This window comes from Rhinoraja longicauda, chromosome 6, assembly GCF_053455715.1.
Source record: "Rhinoraja longicauda isolate Sanriku21f chromosome 6, sRhiLon1.1, whole genome shotgun sequence".
Taxonomy (NCBI): Eukaryota; Metazoa; Chordata; class Chondrichthyes; order Rajiformes; family Arhynchobatidae; genus Rhinoraja; species Rhinoraja longicauda.
The window spans coordinates 20,665,985-20,682,016 of NC_135958.1; the positions used below are offsets into that span (position 1 = coordinate 20,665,985).

Here is a 16,032-nt window from a genome sequence, read left to right on the forward strand (position 1 = left end):
TCAACCTTCATGGGCATAGTATGTGATTACACTGCCATAAATTGGCTTTTGGGTGCCAATCCACTTTCGTGATGAACACTGCTGACGGGGCCGTTGTCCGGTTATGCTCTGTGGAAAATTGGCATGGAAATATAAATCATAGATCAACGCACTAGCAAGCCAAACACATGCAAGAGGGAAACATTTTGAATGTGCAAAACCATCCTTGGACTTTAACTACGAATAAACAGAATGAGAAAATGGTCAGACTTTAATTTATTTCTTCCCAGATATGTCGACGGTAAAAACGTTCGATAAGGGAGACAATCCCCGAAAGAGAAAAAAAGATATCGTCAATCACTGTAGCGAGCAGACAGGCAGATTTAAGAAGTTATTTATATGTAAGGATGATGTCTAATGATAATCATCAGGGTGACACCAGGAAAACAGCTGATAGTCCGTGGAACCTGCCTCTATTTTTGATTTGCTTTGTTTTGTTTTTGCCCATCACCTTCATTCTATACCCCATGGTTATTATTTTCTCGAAACAGTTTCCCTCAATCCACTTTCATTCTAAATGTTCTCGTGATTCAAAGGGAAACTTCGTTGAGCTTCTACAATCTATCCACAGAACAAAAGTCCCTCATCACTGGAATCATAACCATTAAAATAGCCACTGCCCCTCACATGTCACCAAGTGTGGCGTCCAAAAATAGGCACAATAACACAGAGGCGATGGAGTTTTAGTTTAGAACTACAGCATTAAAGCTGGTCTCTCGAGGTCGGCTGCGGGTGGCACCCTCAAGAGATGAAAGTGGGCGGGTGTGGAGAGAAGGACACAATGTCCAAGGAAGGAGATGGCTGGAGACCGGAACCAGCATGGAACTTGCTTGAAATGCATTGCTCGTAGGAACTGGAGCGTGGACTTTGAACATGGCGCCAAAACACGGCGCCTCTTGCAAGCGGGCTTAGTATATTTCTGTACACTTGCTAATCGGGGAATCGGGGTATTGTAATACTCTACTGGACTGTTTGTAAGGTAAATAATTTCACTGTGTTGTCACTTCGCTCGTGTCAATAAAATCACCATTGAATCATTCACCATTGAAACATTTGGCCCACCGAGACTACGCCGCCCCTCGGCCAACCATTCGCTTCCCAACTACCTACGCAAGGGAAACTCTACAGAGGCCAACTAATATACAAATCGGTACGTATTTGGGATGCGAGAGGAAAACAAACTGGAGCACATGGAGGAAACGTGCAATCTCCGCACAGGGCATACAAGGTCAGGATATAACCCTGGCCTCTGGCACTGTGAGGCAGCAGCTCTATCGTGTTTTATCAGTACATAGATAGTCCATATGTACTGAAAAAGAGCAATGAAATTCTTACGCGCGGCAGCATAATATGTTTGTAGACACAGTACTTAATTGATAATATAATAAACAAACATTTTAAAAAAATGATTGAACTGTGTCTCTGTCATTGTGGAGCAGTGGCTCTACCACTGCACGGGGAGTTCGGATGAGAAAATCAAGAAATCAATATCAAACAGTTCACAGAAAAGTTGGATTTTCCGCCCTCCTATCAGGAAAACCAACCTTTCTGACAAAATGTTGGGGAAACATTGGCAGTTACTTGTGGAAGTCCGGTTCCGTGTATCGATTTGTACTTTAAGCTCTAGTCTACTTCTAAATTTCCGTTAGCACTCAGCTGCTTAAAAAAATAATTATTTTTAGGGGGAAATTTTAATGGAGACGTGCGGGGCACGTTTTCACACGGAGAGTAGTGGGGACCTGGAATGAACCTGGTGGATGCAGATACCATCATGGCATTTAAGATGCTTTTGGATAGGCAATAGAGCGACATTGATCATGTCCAGGCAGGTGATCAGTTTAAATTGACATCATATTGGGCACAAACATGGAGAGCCAAGGGGGGGGGGGGGGGGGGGCGCCTTTCCAAGGCTGTGCTGTTCTATGTTCAATGTTCTAATCTGACCAAAATTTTGTTGAGAATTTTTTTTATTGTGATGGGCAGTTTTGTTAGCATGTTAGGTGGTTGCTGACTGCTTGATGGCTTTTGTTAGCTTGATGGCATCACACAAGCTGAATGTCATAGATTCCTGTCAATTCACGCTGAATGGCATCAAAAATTAGAAGTTCTCGCTTCACAGAACCGCCTGATCTTTATGGACGAGAAATCTAATAAAACTTAGCAACTTCATTCGATGTCATTTCTGTGTTTTTTAAGGAAGTTCTTGTGACGGGGAGTGAAAGGAATAATAATGTTGTTTCTTTTTCATGTTTTTCATGACTTCGGAGGAAATGTATTTAATATGGCGGCAAGCAAATAAAATACGTGGCATATCATCGCCACCTACTGGTCATATAGTGTTCGATAGTTGACCGCACAGCAATCACTCACCTTAGTTATACCAGCCAATTATTAGTTAAAGTACCAAAGTAAGGAAGTCACAATCTCCCAGAAATACTAGGGGACCGAGGCTCTAGCGTGAGGGAGGAACTGAAGGAAATTCACATTAGTAAAGTACCAAAGTACTTCTTTAACTGGTCTGCCATTTCCTTGTTTCCCATTATAAATTCAACTGGATCTGACTGGGGAACCTGCATTTGTCTTCACTGATTTTTTCCCTCTTCACATATCTAAAACTTTTAGTCAGTTTTTATGTTCCCCGCAAGCTGTCTTTCATGCTCTATTTTCCCCCTCTTAATTAACCCCTTTGTCCTCTGTTGAATTCTAAATTTATCCCAGTCCTCGTTTGCTGCTTCCTCTGGCTCTGTTTCTGAATTAACTGTGACACTCACCATGCAGAATTCCACCATATTATGGTCACTGTTGCCCAAGGGGCCTTCCACAGCAAGATTGCTAACTAATCCTTCCTCATTACAAAATACCCAGTCTAGGATGGCCTGCTCTCTGGTTGGTTCCTCTACATATGGGCTTAGAAATATGTATAATCCCATATACACTCCAGGACATTCTCCTCAGTATTGTTACCAATTTGGTTAACCCAATCTATACGTAGATTAAAGTCACCCATGATAACTGCTGTACCTTTGCCACATGCATCTCTAATTTCCTGTTCGATGCTATCCCCAACTTCACTACTGCTGTTTGGTGGTCTGTATACAACTCCAACAAGGAGTTTTCTGCCCTTGGCTATTTCGCAGTTCTAATGATACAGATTCTACAGCATCCAAGCAGTCTCTCCTTACAATTGGATTAATCTCTTTAACCAGCAATTACACCCCCCCCCCGCCCTCCTCTTCCTTTCTGTCTATCCTTCCTGAATATTGAATACCCCTGCATATTGAGCTCCCAGCCTTGTTCATCCTGGAGTCATGTCTCCGTAATCCCAACTATATCATATCCATTAACAACTAAATGCATATTCAATTCATCCCCCTCATTACGAATGCTTCTCCCATTAAGGCACATAGCTTTCAGGTTTGTTTTGCTTTTTTCCCTTCTACCTTTTGCTTCTGTCCTCATTTTACAGCCTTCTCCCTGCATTCGTTCCCATCCCTCTGCCATATTAGTTTAAATGTGACCTTTCCTGCACTCTCTTTCCTGTTAACTGCATGCATATGCTTTCACATTGTTGACCCTCCCCCCCCCCCCCCCCCCTCTCCCTATTTCGATGAAATATGAAAGATAGCAAATGTTTCTTCAGCTATATAACGAGTATGGATGTGGAAGCTGGTGGGGTGAAAGGCAAGGACCAGGCAAATTTGATCTCTGATTTCCCAGAATGGAAAGCCTCATCCTGGGAATAAATGTGGTAGAGAAAGAGAAATTGAGAGCGGTGGATATCATCTCTGCAAGAGGTTTGGTAGGAGGAAGCGTTGACCAGATAACTAGGTTAATACCAGATAACTAACTTAATAGTCTGCCCTTGTGATAGAGAATGAGATCATGATAGGGGAGAGAGGTGTCAGAGATAGTCCAAGTGAATTTGAGGGCAAGGTGGAAATTAGTGGTAAAGTTAATAAAATCATAAGTTCAGCACGGGTGCAAGAAGCAACTCTAATGCAATCTTCAATGTAGTAGAGAGTTTGGGGATTGTGCCAATGTACGTTTGGAACAAAGACTGATGTAATCGACAAAAATGCAGGCCTGCCAGTGCCCATGGCTACCCCTTTAACTTGAAGAAAGTGAGAGGGGTTCCCACAGGTAATGTCAAGGATGCAGTCAGTATGGAAGTATTCAGATTAATATGTCTTCTATGTATCTGTATATCTGATGGGCATTCCCCCTGATCATCATGCACCATACAATGATTTTGGAATATAGAGAAAATCCCCAAACATTATCCTGTTGTGTGCAGCAACAGAAGCGGCTGGAGGTGACATCACCCCATTTTGCTGCTTCCATCATGTCACAGTCTGCTATCAGACCACAGGAATAGGGAACCTGGTGCACCCAGTCACCAGAATGCGATTACGCATGATGGGGAGCCAATTTCTAGTAAATGCATTTTTACTTTTTAATATATTTGACAAAGGTTGGTCAGCTAATCTTGTGGAATAGACCCAACCGGCTCAGTAATCCATGGATAGGAAACCCTTGACAGTTGAGTAAATTCTGCTCAATAGCACAAATAGATATTAGCATTCAGAGTTTATCAGCACTAATCAAAACCAATCAATAAAAGGAGTTTGTTCGGATCTGCACAGAGATTTTGGGGAGATCTGTGCAGGATATCCCTTTTAATTCCTTCATGTTCTAGTTTAGCAGCCTTATATGTGAGCTGCTGGCACTGACCACTAGCAGCAAAACTCCTTGTACCAGAGTTGGTATAATCTTAGCCATTCATTTTGCCACATCCACGCCATTGGTACAAGCTGTGGGGCTCAGACTGAACTTGTATAAAGCAAAAACAGAGACATCCGTGAGTGGAATGCTTGAACTGGAGAGGTTACCTGTTTATTTCAATATGTATACTAAGTGGCAGTGAAGATTATAAAACATCAAGTGAAGCTTATTTCTTTTTTAAAAACACCAGAGGTAACATTTCGATTCAATGATTCAGCTCCGTCCCTCTCCCTGGTGTTGTTGCTCCTCCTCCTCCAACACCTTGGCTGATGGTAGTTTATCGCAGTGAACCAAATTATTGGCAAAAAATGCACAGGGCCACTGATACAACATAGGGTAGGGTGAACCAATAAGGGAGAGCTCACCACTCAGAGCTAACATTGAGGCACCACAGCGCGGATCAAGAAAGCCATTTCCAGGAGAAGGGGGATTTGGTGAGGGCAATGGCTGACAGAACAAGTAGAGTATACAGGAGGGGGAGGCTGAGAGGAAGGGACCCCTCCCAACATAGAAAGGCCAAGAAGCCCCAATGCAGAGCACATGTGAAAAAGCAGAAGGGTTAAAAGTCCCATCCCAGCACTCAGAGACCTTGACAGTGACAGGGAGATACCCAGTGCTGAGAGAGAGGAGTAAGATTAGAAACCAAAAACAAATATGAGGAAGAGGATGTAGAATGTGGGTGCACAACCAAGTACACCAAGAGAGTACACCTAGTACCTAGTGACCTAGAGAGTCACCAGCACAGTAGGAAGAAGTGGCCACAAAGCAGCAAGAAGTCTGGACACAAGGCTGAAACTTCTGACCCTTCATATGCAAAGAAAATGGATCAGCAGGAGAGAAATACAATACCAACCTTCAGGCTGTTGTGTCATTCATGGTTTGGGATCCACCCTGCAGCTGAAGCAGAGTAATGTCTTAACACCAATTTTACAAACGTATCTGCAGTGATCTAAAAGCACTTCACTTGTTTCCCCATACAAAACTAGCAAAGAAAATAAGCAGGAGGCACAAGCACCGGGAGGAAGCAGGGAACAATGCAGCTTCTCAACGGACACTGCCACAGGAAGCATATGAACGGGATTTCCCGTGATTTACGTGTAACAGACGAGCACAGCAAACCTATACCATACTTGAGACTCAAGAAACTGCAGTTGTTGGAATCTTGAACAAATGCTGGAAGGACTTAGCAGGTCAGGTAGCATCCAGTGAGGGAATGGACAATGTTTTGGCTCTTCAGACTCTGATGCAGGTACCCAACCTGAAACGTCAGTTGTCCATCCCCTCCACAGATGCTGCTGACCTGTTGTGATCCTCCAGCACTTTTCTACCTTACTTACACAATACATGTTCCACCAGTCATTCGATTCAAGAAATGTAGCCGCCAGACTGGGTAGAACAGACCATTTTCTTCTGACCCCTGTCCTGGGCTGGATGTGAAATTATCTGAAGTGTCACCATGGACTCTGCAGCTGCCCAAATGCAAGTTTAGTTTAAGTTTAGAGATACAGTGTAGAAACAGGTCCTTCGGGCCCACCAAGTCCGCACTGACCAACAATCACCCATTCTCACAAGTTCTATGATATCCCAGTTTCGCATGCTACATACTAGGGGCAATTTACAGAAGCTAATTGACTTACAAATGTGCACTACTTTGGAATGTGGGAGGAAACCAGAACAACTGGAGAAAACCACATGGTCACAGGAAGAACGTACAAACTGTGTACAGACAGCACCCGTAATCAGGATCAAACCCAGGTCTCTGAGGCTAAGGCAGTAAATCTACCACTGCGTCACAGTATCAACTGAAGTGAAGGGTAGCCTGGCACTGCATCTGTTTGCTTGACTGGAGAATGACAGGGCGTCTCCCCACACAGAAGCTCCTGCCCCCATTCAGAAAACCAGTAACTCCAAATACAGGGAATCATTGCACATGACTGGTAACCAGGTGGCCCATTCATAACCAACCAATCCTGAATCCATGGGACATTTGAGCTGGTGAAATACTAATACAAACAAAGAATCCATATGTTTCTGTCCTGCCGACTTGTAATGATTGTCATCGCACGAGACTCAACTATATTTAACCCACTCATTAAACACCTCACTTCAATTATGAAACATAAATCGTTCATATTGTTTTGTGTTGAATGATTAAAATCAGCACTGTAGTGACCTGTTTCCATGGCCCAGTCTGAACCAACAAGAGCTCAAAGACTGCTGACCTTTTGCAGACCATAATTACCAGCACTGGAATTGCACAACTCGCTCAAGAAACTATCACCAGGGGAGGATACAATGGCCAAATTGGATGGATCCTCACTGTGATCCTTGTGCTGGATGAGTGCGTGGCATATTAAGAATCTGCCACTAGGGAGCAATCGCACACCAAGCAGACAGAATGTGGAGATGACTTTTACTTACTTACCAAACTCTCACATGGGGTACAGTGTGAGGAGCATGCAGCATGAACAGCAGGTACCAAATGTCATCATTACTGCACAGCTTGTGATTCACGGGATATTAAGACAAGACAACAAGAGGCCCACTGTAAAGGAGCTCAGTGCCAGGAACATATGAAGAATTTACTATTTTTTCACTAGTCCTGGGCTTGCAGGGAGCTAAATAATTGGCTGATCAGATTTAAGCAATGTCTCTCCGTTGCAGTATGGCTAAAGGAATGAGCCGTAAAATATTTGCACTACTAATAAACCTCTTCAGAAGATCTTCCCTTTCTTCTTGTTCTTCTCCATTGTTCTGGGAAGGATGGAAAAAGAAAGTTAATTCACTAAAACACAGCACACACAATATGCAGAACAAGAGGAACAGTCCTGGAAGGCCAGTGACATGCAGTAGCGTGCAAGCTTACATCCCTCTTCTCATGCTCACTGCCTCTACTCTCCTTTCATGCACCCATGTACCATCTCCCTCATACCTGCAGCTAGCTGCACACACTCCCTAATTTACACTTTGCCTCACAGCCACCTTTGTCACACTCTTCCCTCATGTTCATAGCCCACACCCAAAGAGCAGGTCTCCCCATTGCTATACAATGCCCATTCACACTCACTGTTTCCCCCACACATACCTCCTCATACACCCTCTCAAATACAATTACCACTAACTTCGAAGCATCCAATTTCTGCTGTTCCAACAAGCGTTGCTCGGCCTCCCATGCCACTTTCTCTTCCTCAAACGGCCTCCCCTTCTCCTCCAGCTCCTTGTATTGAGCCTCCAGGTTTTTCTTCATCTGTTCATGTCGGCGCTGCAGCTGCAGGGGCACGGAGACAGGGAAGGGAGGAAGAGAGGGAGGGTGGGGGTAGCAAGGAAGGGAGGAGGCGGCAGGAAAGGGAAAGTGAGAGCGGAAGAAGGGAAAGCCAGGGAAGGGAGAAAGGGAAGAGGGGGAGTAGGAGTGAAGAGGGAGAGAGTGGCAACAGGGAAGGAAGAGGAGCTCCTTTAGTTTCTACAACACTCTGAAATGGCCGAATACATCACAGTCATGCTCGCTAGGTAATGTCCAATTCAAACCAACCACTCACTTTCAGTACAGACGTGTCCAGGTAGGGACAGAATTTGTATTCTGGGACAAGAAGAGGACACCAAGATGGATGTGTTGCAAAACACCAAAATGCCATTAATTGCAGTCAAAGGCTACAGAGAGAGGAAGGTGCAGAAAGCATACGGCAGGGTCAATGGAGATGTGGGGTGGGGAGGACGGATGGCGGTTAGAAAAGCTTACTTCATTCTCAGAGTCCTTCAATTTCTGTTTCTTCTCCTTGACCTTCATCTCAAACACTTGTTCCATCTCAGTCTCCATCTTCTTCATCTTCGCCATGTGCTCTCGACGCTCTTCCTCCATCTCAGCGAGAGGGCTCCTGCATTAATAAAAGTTAATTACCTTCTTGCACTTTACCTGTGCTTTAATTTGTTCTGAGCAGGCAGTAAGCAAGTCCAGAGCTAAAGTCTGCCAAACAAACCCAAGACTGAACAGCATACTCCATGACCATTTACTGAAGTACCTTCCACAAGGAAGTCGCAGCATGCCTAACGGGAAGTTTCACAAAAAAGGGATCGCCCGCCAGTATTTCCCTTTAACTATCCCTAATGTTAGTACAGCAAGGTCAAGTGCAAAGGTCAACACCTGCATCCTGTTCATAGAATAATAAAGAAACATTCAGCACAGAAACTGGAGGTTTTGGCTGACTTCGCCTGTGATGCCTCAACACTCTAAACACATTTCCCTGCTTTATGCCCCTATTGCTTTATGCCAATTCATCAATTTGATGTAACACCACACACACCCTTTCCTGCGCCTCCCCGCCAAGGTGCACACCCATTTCACCCACGATCCCACCCCTCCCCCCCTTCCCCCAGAACCCATCCCTTTCCACATATCCCTCCATCTGGCTTTATATTTTACTTTATATTTATCTTCTCTCCCCATATGTCCAGTGCAACAAAGTTTGAGTACACAGCTCAGCATCTCCATGCAGCTCAAATCTGATGTTTGTTTACTGCTGATCTCATCGATCGGCATGTGGATAAATTTATGGTGAGTTTGTTTTCAAAGTTAACTGGGCAACAGGCAGCATATTTTCCGTGGAGCTCGCCTGGTGAGGCGGCCTTTTAGCTTACTGGCGTCAACCCCATTGCCGGTCACAGCTGCCAGCTTTCGACTTCGATAGTTTTCGTAGTGGATATTGTTGGTGATCTCCTTCAGATCCTGCATATGTGTCCTGCAATAGAAGTATAATTAGTACGCGAGTTGAAGCTTCCTTGCAGATCACTAGTACAACTCAAAACTAGGCATGTTCCCAATTCGTAGCTGTAACAAACCCAGGTGCACAGTTTATTCCCCAATAACCAAAACCACCCACCAACACACAGAATAATGCTACAGAGAAATGGACTCTGTCAGCCCACCTTGTCCATGTCTACCATGATGCCTCCTTTGCCACTTACCTGCATTAGGCCTGTATCTCTTAACTCCTTTCCTATCTATCTTTTTAAACATCTTTAAACGTGGTAACAGTCTCCAGCTCCTTTGGCAGCTCATTCCAGTTATTCACCACCCTTTGTGGGAAAAAAAGCCAGGTCTCCAAATTTCCCCACTCTCACCCAAATTTAGTTTTAGGCTCTCCTACCTAGTAAAAAGACTATCTACACTACATATGCCCCTCATAATTTTATAAATCTCTTAAGGTCACCCTTCAGCCCATCTCTCTTGTCCAGGTCACCTCTGACCCAGTAGAGATCTCAATGACCGAAAAACCTGAACTCCTACTCCCAGCACCAGCTTCTCAAACAAGCATTCATCTGTCCTATCTTCCTATTCGTACACTCACTAACAATATACAATATCCCAAAAATGTAATGTAGCTCATTCCCAGGTCAACTACACCATTTGCGGATGGCAAAAAAAAAATCCCCAATTACCAACAACCCTGGAAAATATCTCAGCAAATGAGATTGGAATGTTAAATATACACAGCTCAGAAAGTGAGATTCTTTTGTCTTATATAAAAAGATTAATTGCCTCCACGGATGGAGTTTATCAGCACTCTCAAATGAAACTTGGATTTTCACTAAAGAGAAAATGAAATACAGTGAAAGAATAATGCATCATTAATTACAGCTATGGAGCATGAGTCACACACTGTGCTGCAATGGCACAATGATTCAACAATTCATTTTCATTGTCTGATGAACTTTACCTGATCAGCATGTTGCGCAAAATGGAGAAATCACAATGGTCTCCATTTTCAACTGTGAAAGATTGAGAAAAATTAAATCAATTTTCATCCTCATCGTAGGTACTCATCCTACTCTAACAAGGCTGACCTGTTTATTAGCATCAATGTTTCCCTTTTTGTTATGTAATAGACAGTAGCCTCGGGCCTGTTTTTGTGCTTTTGGCACTGATAAACAGGATGCCGTGCAACAGGATTTAAAGCATGACCGGGAAATGTAATATATATATATATATATATATATATATATATATATATATATATATATATATATATATGTCTAGTACAGATAACACTGATATAAAGCCAATTTTTTGCTAATATTTTCAAAAGCTGTTGAATGTTAAATCTATGAACTTTATCAATTACAGGGTGCAAATTTGTGGGGAGAAGTTCCAGGATCCAAACACAGTGACCAGGAAAGAACAACGCATTCCAAGCTTCGTTTGCCCAATTTATTTCTTAATAATATTCCAAAACAATCAGGTCACCTCAACTGTAAAATTATCAAGTTAATTGCAAAATGGTTTGCATCAATTTGTTGCTGCATCACTGATCAACTGTGATTAAACTGAATGGTCAAATTAGATTAAAGGGTTTATTGCTTTGTCCACCTGTGCACTGTTTAAGGTCGAAAGCCTGGGTAAATAGTCAGATCCATGCAGTCTTTGACACTGAACAGTTGAAAAATCTCACATGCTCAACAGAACTTTTACCTTCTGCCACTCCCCATGGGTACTGCCGACCTCTGACCATTTTCCCACTGAGCTCAAAGACAAGGTTGCTTCCAACGACTGCCAGGGGTACACAATCCTTGGGAGAGAAGAAATCATCATGAACTTTCATATCAAGGTAAATGCAGATTCCATCATCAGTGTAGGATAAACAGTGGAGGCCTAAGTGGTGATCAGACTATGATTTTCAAATGGTGACAAATCGGGTTTCCAGCGTCTCATACTGGAGTACGACGGGCAAATGTGGACGTGCACCCCAAACAGTTTTCCGTTTCCGGTCACAACAATGGTGTCATTCTTATTCGCTATTACCTCCCCTCTGTTTCTCTAATTAGAAACTAATAAGCCTTTCCAAAATGGTGAGTTACATGCATTCTTGATTGACAGATTCACAAAGCTTGCTTTGCTGAAAATCAAGTATGGAGTACAAAAGAAATGGTGATCTGAAACTACTCAAAGCTATGACAAACCCACACTTGAAAGTGTGCATGCAGAATTGGCTCAGTACTTAGTTCACAAGTTCTCGGTACAGAATTAGGCCATTCGGTCCATCATGTCTACTTCGCCATTCAATCAAGTCAAGTCAAGTCAAATTTATTTGTCACATACACATACACGATGTGTAGTGAAATGAAAGTGGCAATGCCTGCGGATCGTGCACAAAAAAGAATTACAGTTACAGCATATAATAAGTTAATAAGTTACTAAAAATAAATAGTGTTGACAAAAATTTAGTCTCTGGAGTTATACAAGTTGACAGTCCTAATGGCCTGTGGGAAGAAACTCCGTCTCATCCTCTCCGTTTTCACAGCGTGACAGCGGAGGCGTTTGCCTGATCGTAGCATCTGGAACAGTCCGTTACTGGGGTGGCAGGGGTCCCTCATGATCTTGCTTGCTCTGGATCTGCACCTCCTGATGTATAGGTCCTGCAGGGGGACGAGTGTAGTTCCCATGGTGCGTTCTGCCGAACGCACTACTCTCTGCAGGGCCATCCTGTCCTGGGCAGTGCTGTTCCCAAACCAGACTGTAATGTTGCCGGACAGGATGCTCTCTACAGCCCCAGAGTAGAAGCAATGAAGGATCCTCAGAGACACTCTGAATTTCCTCAGTTGTCTGAGGTGGTAAAGGCGCTGCTTTGCCTTACCCACCAGTGCGGCAATGTGTGTTGCCCACGTCAGATCCTCTGTGATGCGGACTCCCAAGTATTTAAAACTTCTCACCCTATCCACTGTAGACCCATTTATCTCCAGTGGCGTGTACGTCCTTGGATGTTTAGCCCTTCTGAAGTCCACAATCAGCTCCTTCGTTTTAGTGACATTCAAGAGGAGGCTATTGTCCTGACACCAGAGTGCCAGATCAGCCACCTCCTCCCGGTAGGCCTTCTCATCGTTGTTGGAGATCCGGCCCACCACCACAGTGTCATCGGCAAACTTGATGGAGTTTGAGCTGAACCTGGCCCCACAGTCATGTGTGTACAGGGAGTACAGTAGGGGGCTAAGGACGCAACCCTGGGGGGATCCTATGTTCAGGGTGAGGGAGCTAGCCATGGTTGATCTATCTTTCCCACTCAACCGCATTCACCGGCTTTCTCCCTAAAGACTTCAGGAAGGATTTAACTGGACAGGAGCACATGAAACATAGATCCACTGGGTCAACCTGCATTAACATGAAATGAGTTTGAACTGGCTGTATCTGAACTAACTGAAACTTGGGAAAAAAATGAGGAAATATCATTGGCACCTAAAAAAGTGTAAAATGCATCAATAGGATCAATAGAAAGGAGGCTGGTTCTTCTGCTAGGAGGTCCAAGAACCAACAGCTAGAATTTCAGGATGAGGGTCCAGCAGCTTGAGGATAGACTATGCTTGGCAGGCGACTAATCTTTGAAATTCTCTATCCCACAACAGAGTGGACCTCAGTTGCTGGGTATAATCAAGGGTGCAGGATAGATTTGTAGGCACTAGGTGTGGACGAAATCAGCTGTCCTTCCATTTTGTCTTTCAACATGGGCAGCACTTTACTCTGTGGGAATCGAACTTTACGAAATAGGCCTGGTGCAGGTGTGGTCCATAAAGTTAAGAAAACAAGTTCCCTAAACACAAAGAAGAGCTTGTGAACTCAAGTCTACACTGAGACATCCTAATCTTACTACATAGATAAGGAAGCCTGTATTTCAGTGGAAAGTTACTGAATGCTGGATCACAATAGTTAACCCTGTAAACACAAGGGCAATAGATGGGGGGACTACCCACGCCCCCTGCCGCTAGTAGTGCAGAAGCGTTGCAGTAAATGGGGGCATATAATAGCTTGAAAGGTGAGATAGAATAGGTCAAGGTGCCTTTGTATGATGTTTGACTTGTATTAATCATCTGTTGTTGAATAAGATTAACATAAACAAAAAGTATATTTTGACTATTGAAATAATTAATACCCATGTAGTAGATGATAGTAACAGGAAAACATATAACCAAGGACAAAATGTGTTTTCGTATAATTGTATCGAAAAGAAAAAAAAAGTTGTTTACTGCACAGTATAACTGTCAGCTAATTCTGCTGCATAAATAGAGAACCGATGAGCAGTTAACTGCCACCTCCTCCATGATATCATGCAATAAAGTCTCTTGCAGCAGAGATTAAAAAGGGTTTCCCACCCGCCCCCCCTCCACATATAACAAACTAAAGAACACTAAAACATACATTTAACACATACTAAAAAACAACAAAGGAAGGGACAAGACGGACTGTTGGCAAGGCGGCGATTGCGCCAAATTTACGAACCCATCCATCTACATTAACGTTCAAGTCTTTTAAATAAATACAACAAATAACAGTGGCCCCAGCACAGATCCCTGCAAAACTCAACTAGTCACAGACCTCCAGCCAGAATAACATATTTCACCACAATACTGCCTTCTATAAGTAAGCCAGTTCTGAATCCACAGATCATGTTTCTATGGATCCTATGCGTCTTAAGCTTCTGGATCAGCCGACCATGAGGGATTTCATCAAACATCTTACCAAAATCAATGTTGACAACATCCACTAACTTATCTTCATTGATCGCTTTTGTCATCTCCTCAAAAAGCCCAATCAAGTTCCTGAGACACGATCTGATGTGAACAAAGCCATGCTACTGTCCTATTTGGCAAGAGGCAACTGGTGGCATACTCCAAGGAGCTGATTCATAACTGAGCTTTGAAATAGGTAAGAGGGGCACAGGTTTGCAAAGTCGGGCTCAGTAAATGAAAATGTTGAAAAAGACGTGCAGGTTAAGGTTTCAGATGTTTCATCAAATACTCTCTGATTAGAATGCAGTGAGAAACATTCCACGTAAAGTTCATAAGTTATAGGAGTATACCTTAAATGTCTTCACCAACTTATTATCATCTTCATCTTCTGCATTTGGGAATTCATAAATCTTAATCTTCTGTTCTTTGATTTCCTTCATAATTTGTGGAGAACAGAAAATCCACAAGAATAGCAAAAACGCTCTGAAGGTTCTTGTCTCAATCAATGCTTATCAATACTAATGCTAACTTTATAAAGAGTCTAGGCAAAACATATAATTCCCCCACTCATCACATTGGTCTGAATCACCACCTGACAAGAGAGACATTGCATCTGCGCTCCAACGGAGGAGAATAGTATGCTCTTGATATGATTTGACAAGAATAACATTGAAACAGATCGACATAAAAAGCTGGAGTAATTCAGCGGGCCAGGGCGCCCCTGGAAAAAATGGATAGGTGACGGTTTAGGTTGGGACCCTTCTTCAGACTGATTGTAGGGAGCGGGATTAGAAGCAAGAAAAGACCATGACAAGTCAGGGCCGACAACAGATGACCTCAGGCAGGGTGGTTCTTTGATAGGCCAATTGTCGGCTAGGGTTAACTGACTTTTAATAACAATAATAATTATTAGCTGCTGCTGATTGCTGCTGATTGCTGCTGATTGCTGCTGCTGCTGATTGCTGCTGCTGATTGCTGCTGCTGCTGATTGCTGCTGCTGCTGCTGATTGCTGCTGCTGCTGCTGATTGCTGCTGCTGCTGCTGATTGCTGCTGCTGCTGCTGATTGCTGCTGCTGCTGCTGCTGATTGCTGCTGCTGCTGATTGCTGCTGCTGCTGCTGCTTGCTGCTGCTGCTGCTGATTGCTGCTGCTGCTGCTGCTGATTGCTGCTGCTGCTGCTGATTGCTGCTGTGCTGCTGATTGCTGCTGCTGCTGCTGATTGCTGCTATTTCATTTTGAAATATATAAATCCTCCGGGGTGTGGGCGGTCGGGTTGATTGAGGGAACGTACTCTTTAGTTAGGGCTCCTCGAACGAACGTTTAGGAAACCAAAGGGTGGAACACATACTAAACAGAAAAGAGAAGGATCTGGGTGGGCGTTATTGAATGTATACAACGCAAAATCTGGAAGAAAATTAACTTTGAGGGTTGATTAAGGGGAAAAGAACAGAAAAGCGGCGTTTGAAACCAAGATTGGTTCATCCATGGCTTTATCAAATTCTCGACGGGAGGGGAGCAATTAACGGAAATATGTTCTTATTTTGCATCTTATTTTAATTAGATCCTCTCACGAGGACGAAAATCGAGAAATGATGATTTGCGCAATGGTTAAAGTCCTCAAATAAAACAGCCTTCTATTTCCTGACTCAATTTCCGCCTTCAGATGCTCAGCCAAGCCCCAGATTAAAAGCAGCGCATTTCTCGGCCGTGTCGTGGGGTGACA

At 43.5% G+C, this 16,032-nt stretch overlaps 1 protein-coding gene across 1 annotated transcript; it reads right to left on the minus strand.

Moving 5' to 3' along the window:
- Window positions 1-7,341: 7,341 nt before the first annotated feature.
- On the minus strand, window positions 7,342-14,750 carry LOC144594700 (septin-7-like). Its single transcript, XM_078401544.1, has 7 exons — window positions 14,661-14,750; window positions 11,285-11,381; window positions 10,533-10,584; window positions 9,429-9,554; window positions 8,558-8,693; window positions 7,944-8,089; window positions 7,342-7,575 (listed from the first exon to the last, which is right to left on the minus strand). The coding sequence occupies exons 1-7, from the start codon at window positions 14,748-14,750 to the stop codon at window positions 7,536-7,538; spliced, it is 687 nt and encodes a 228-aa protein (XP_078257670.1). The 3' UTR covers window positions 7,342-7,535.
- Window positions 14,751-16,032: the final 1,282 nt, after the last annotated feature.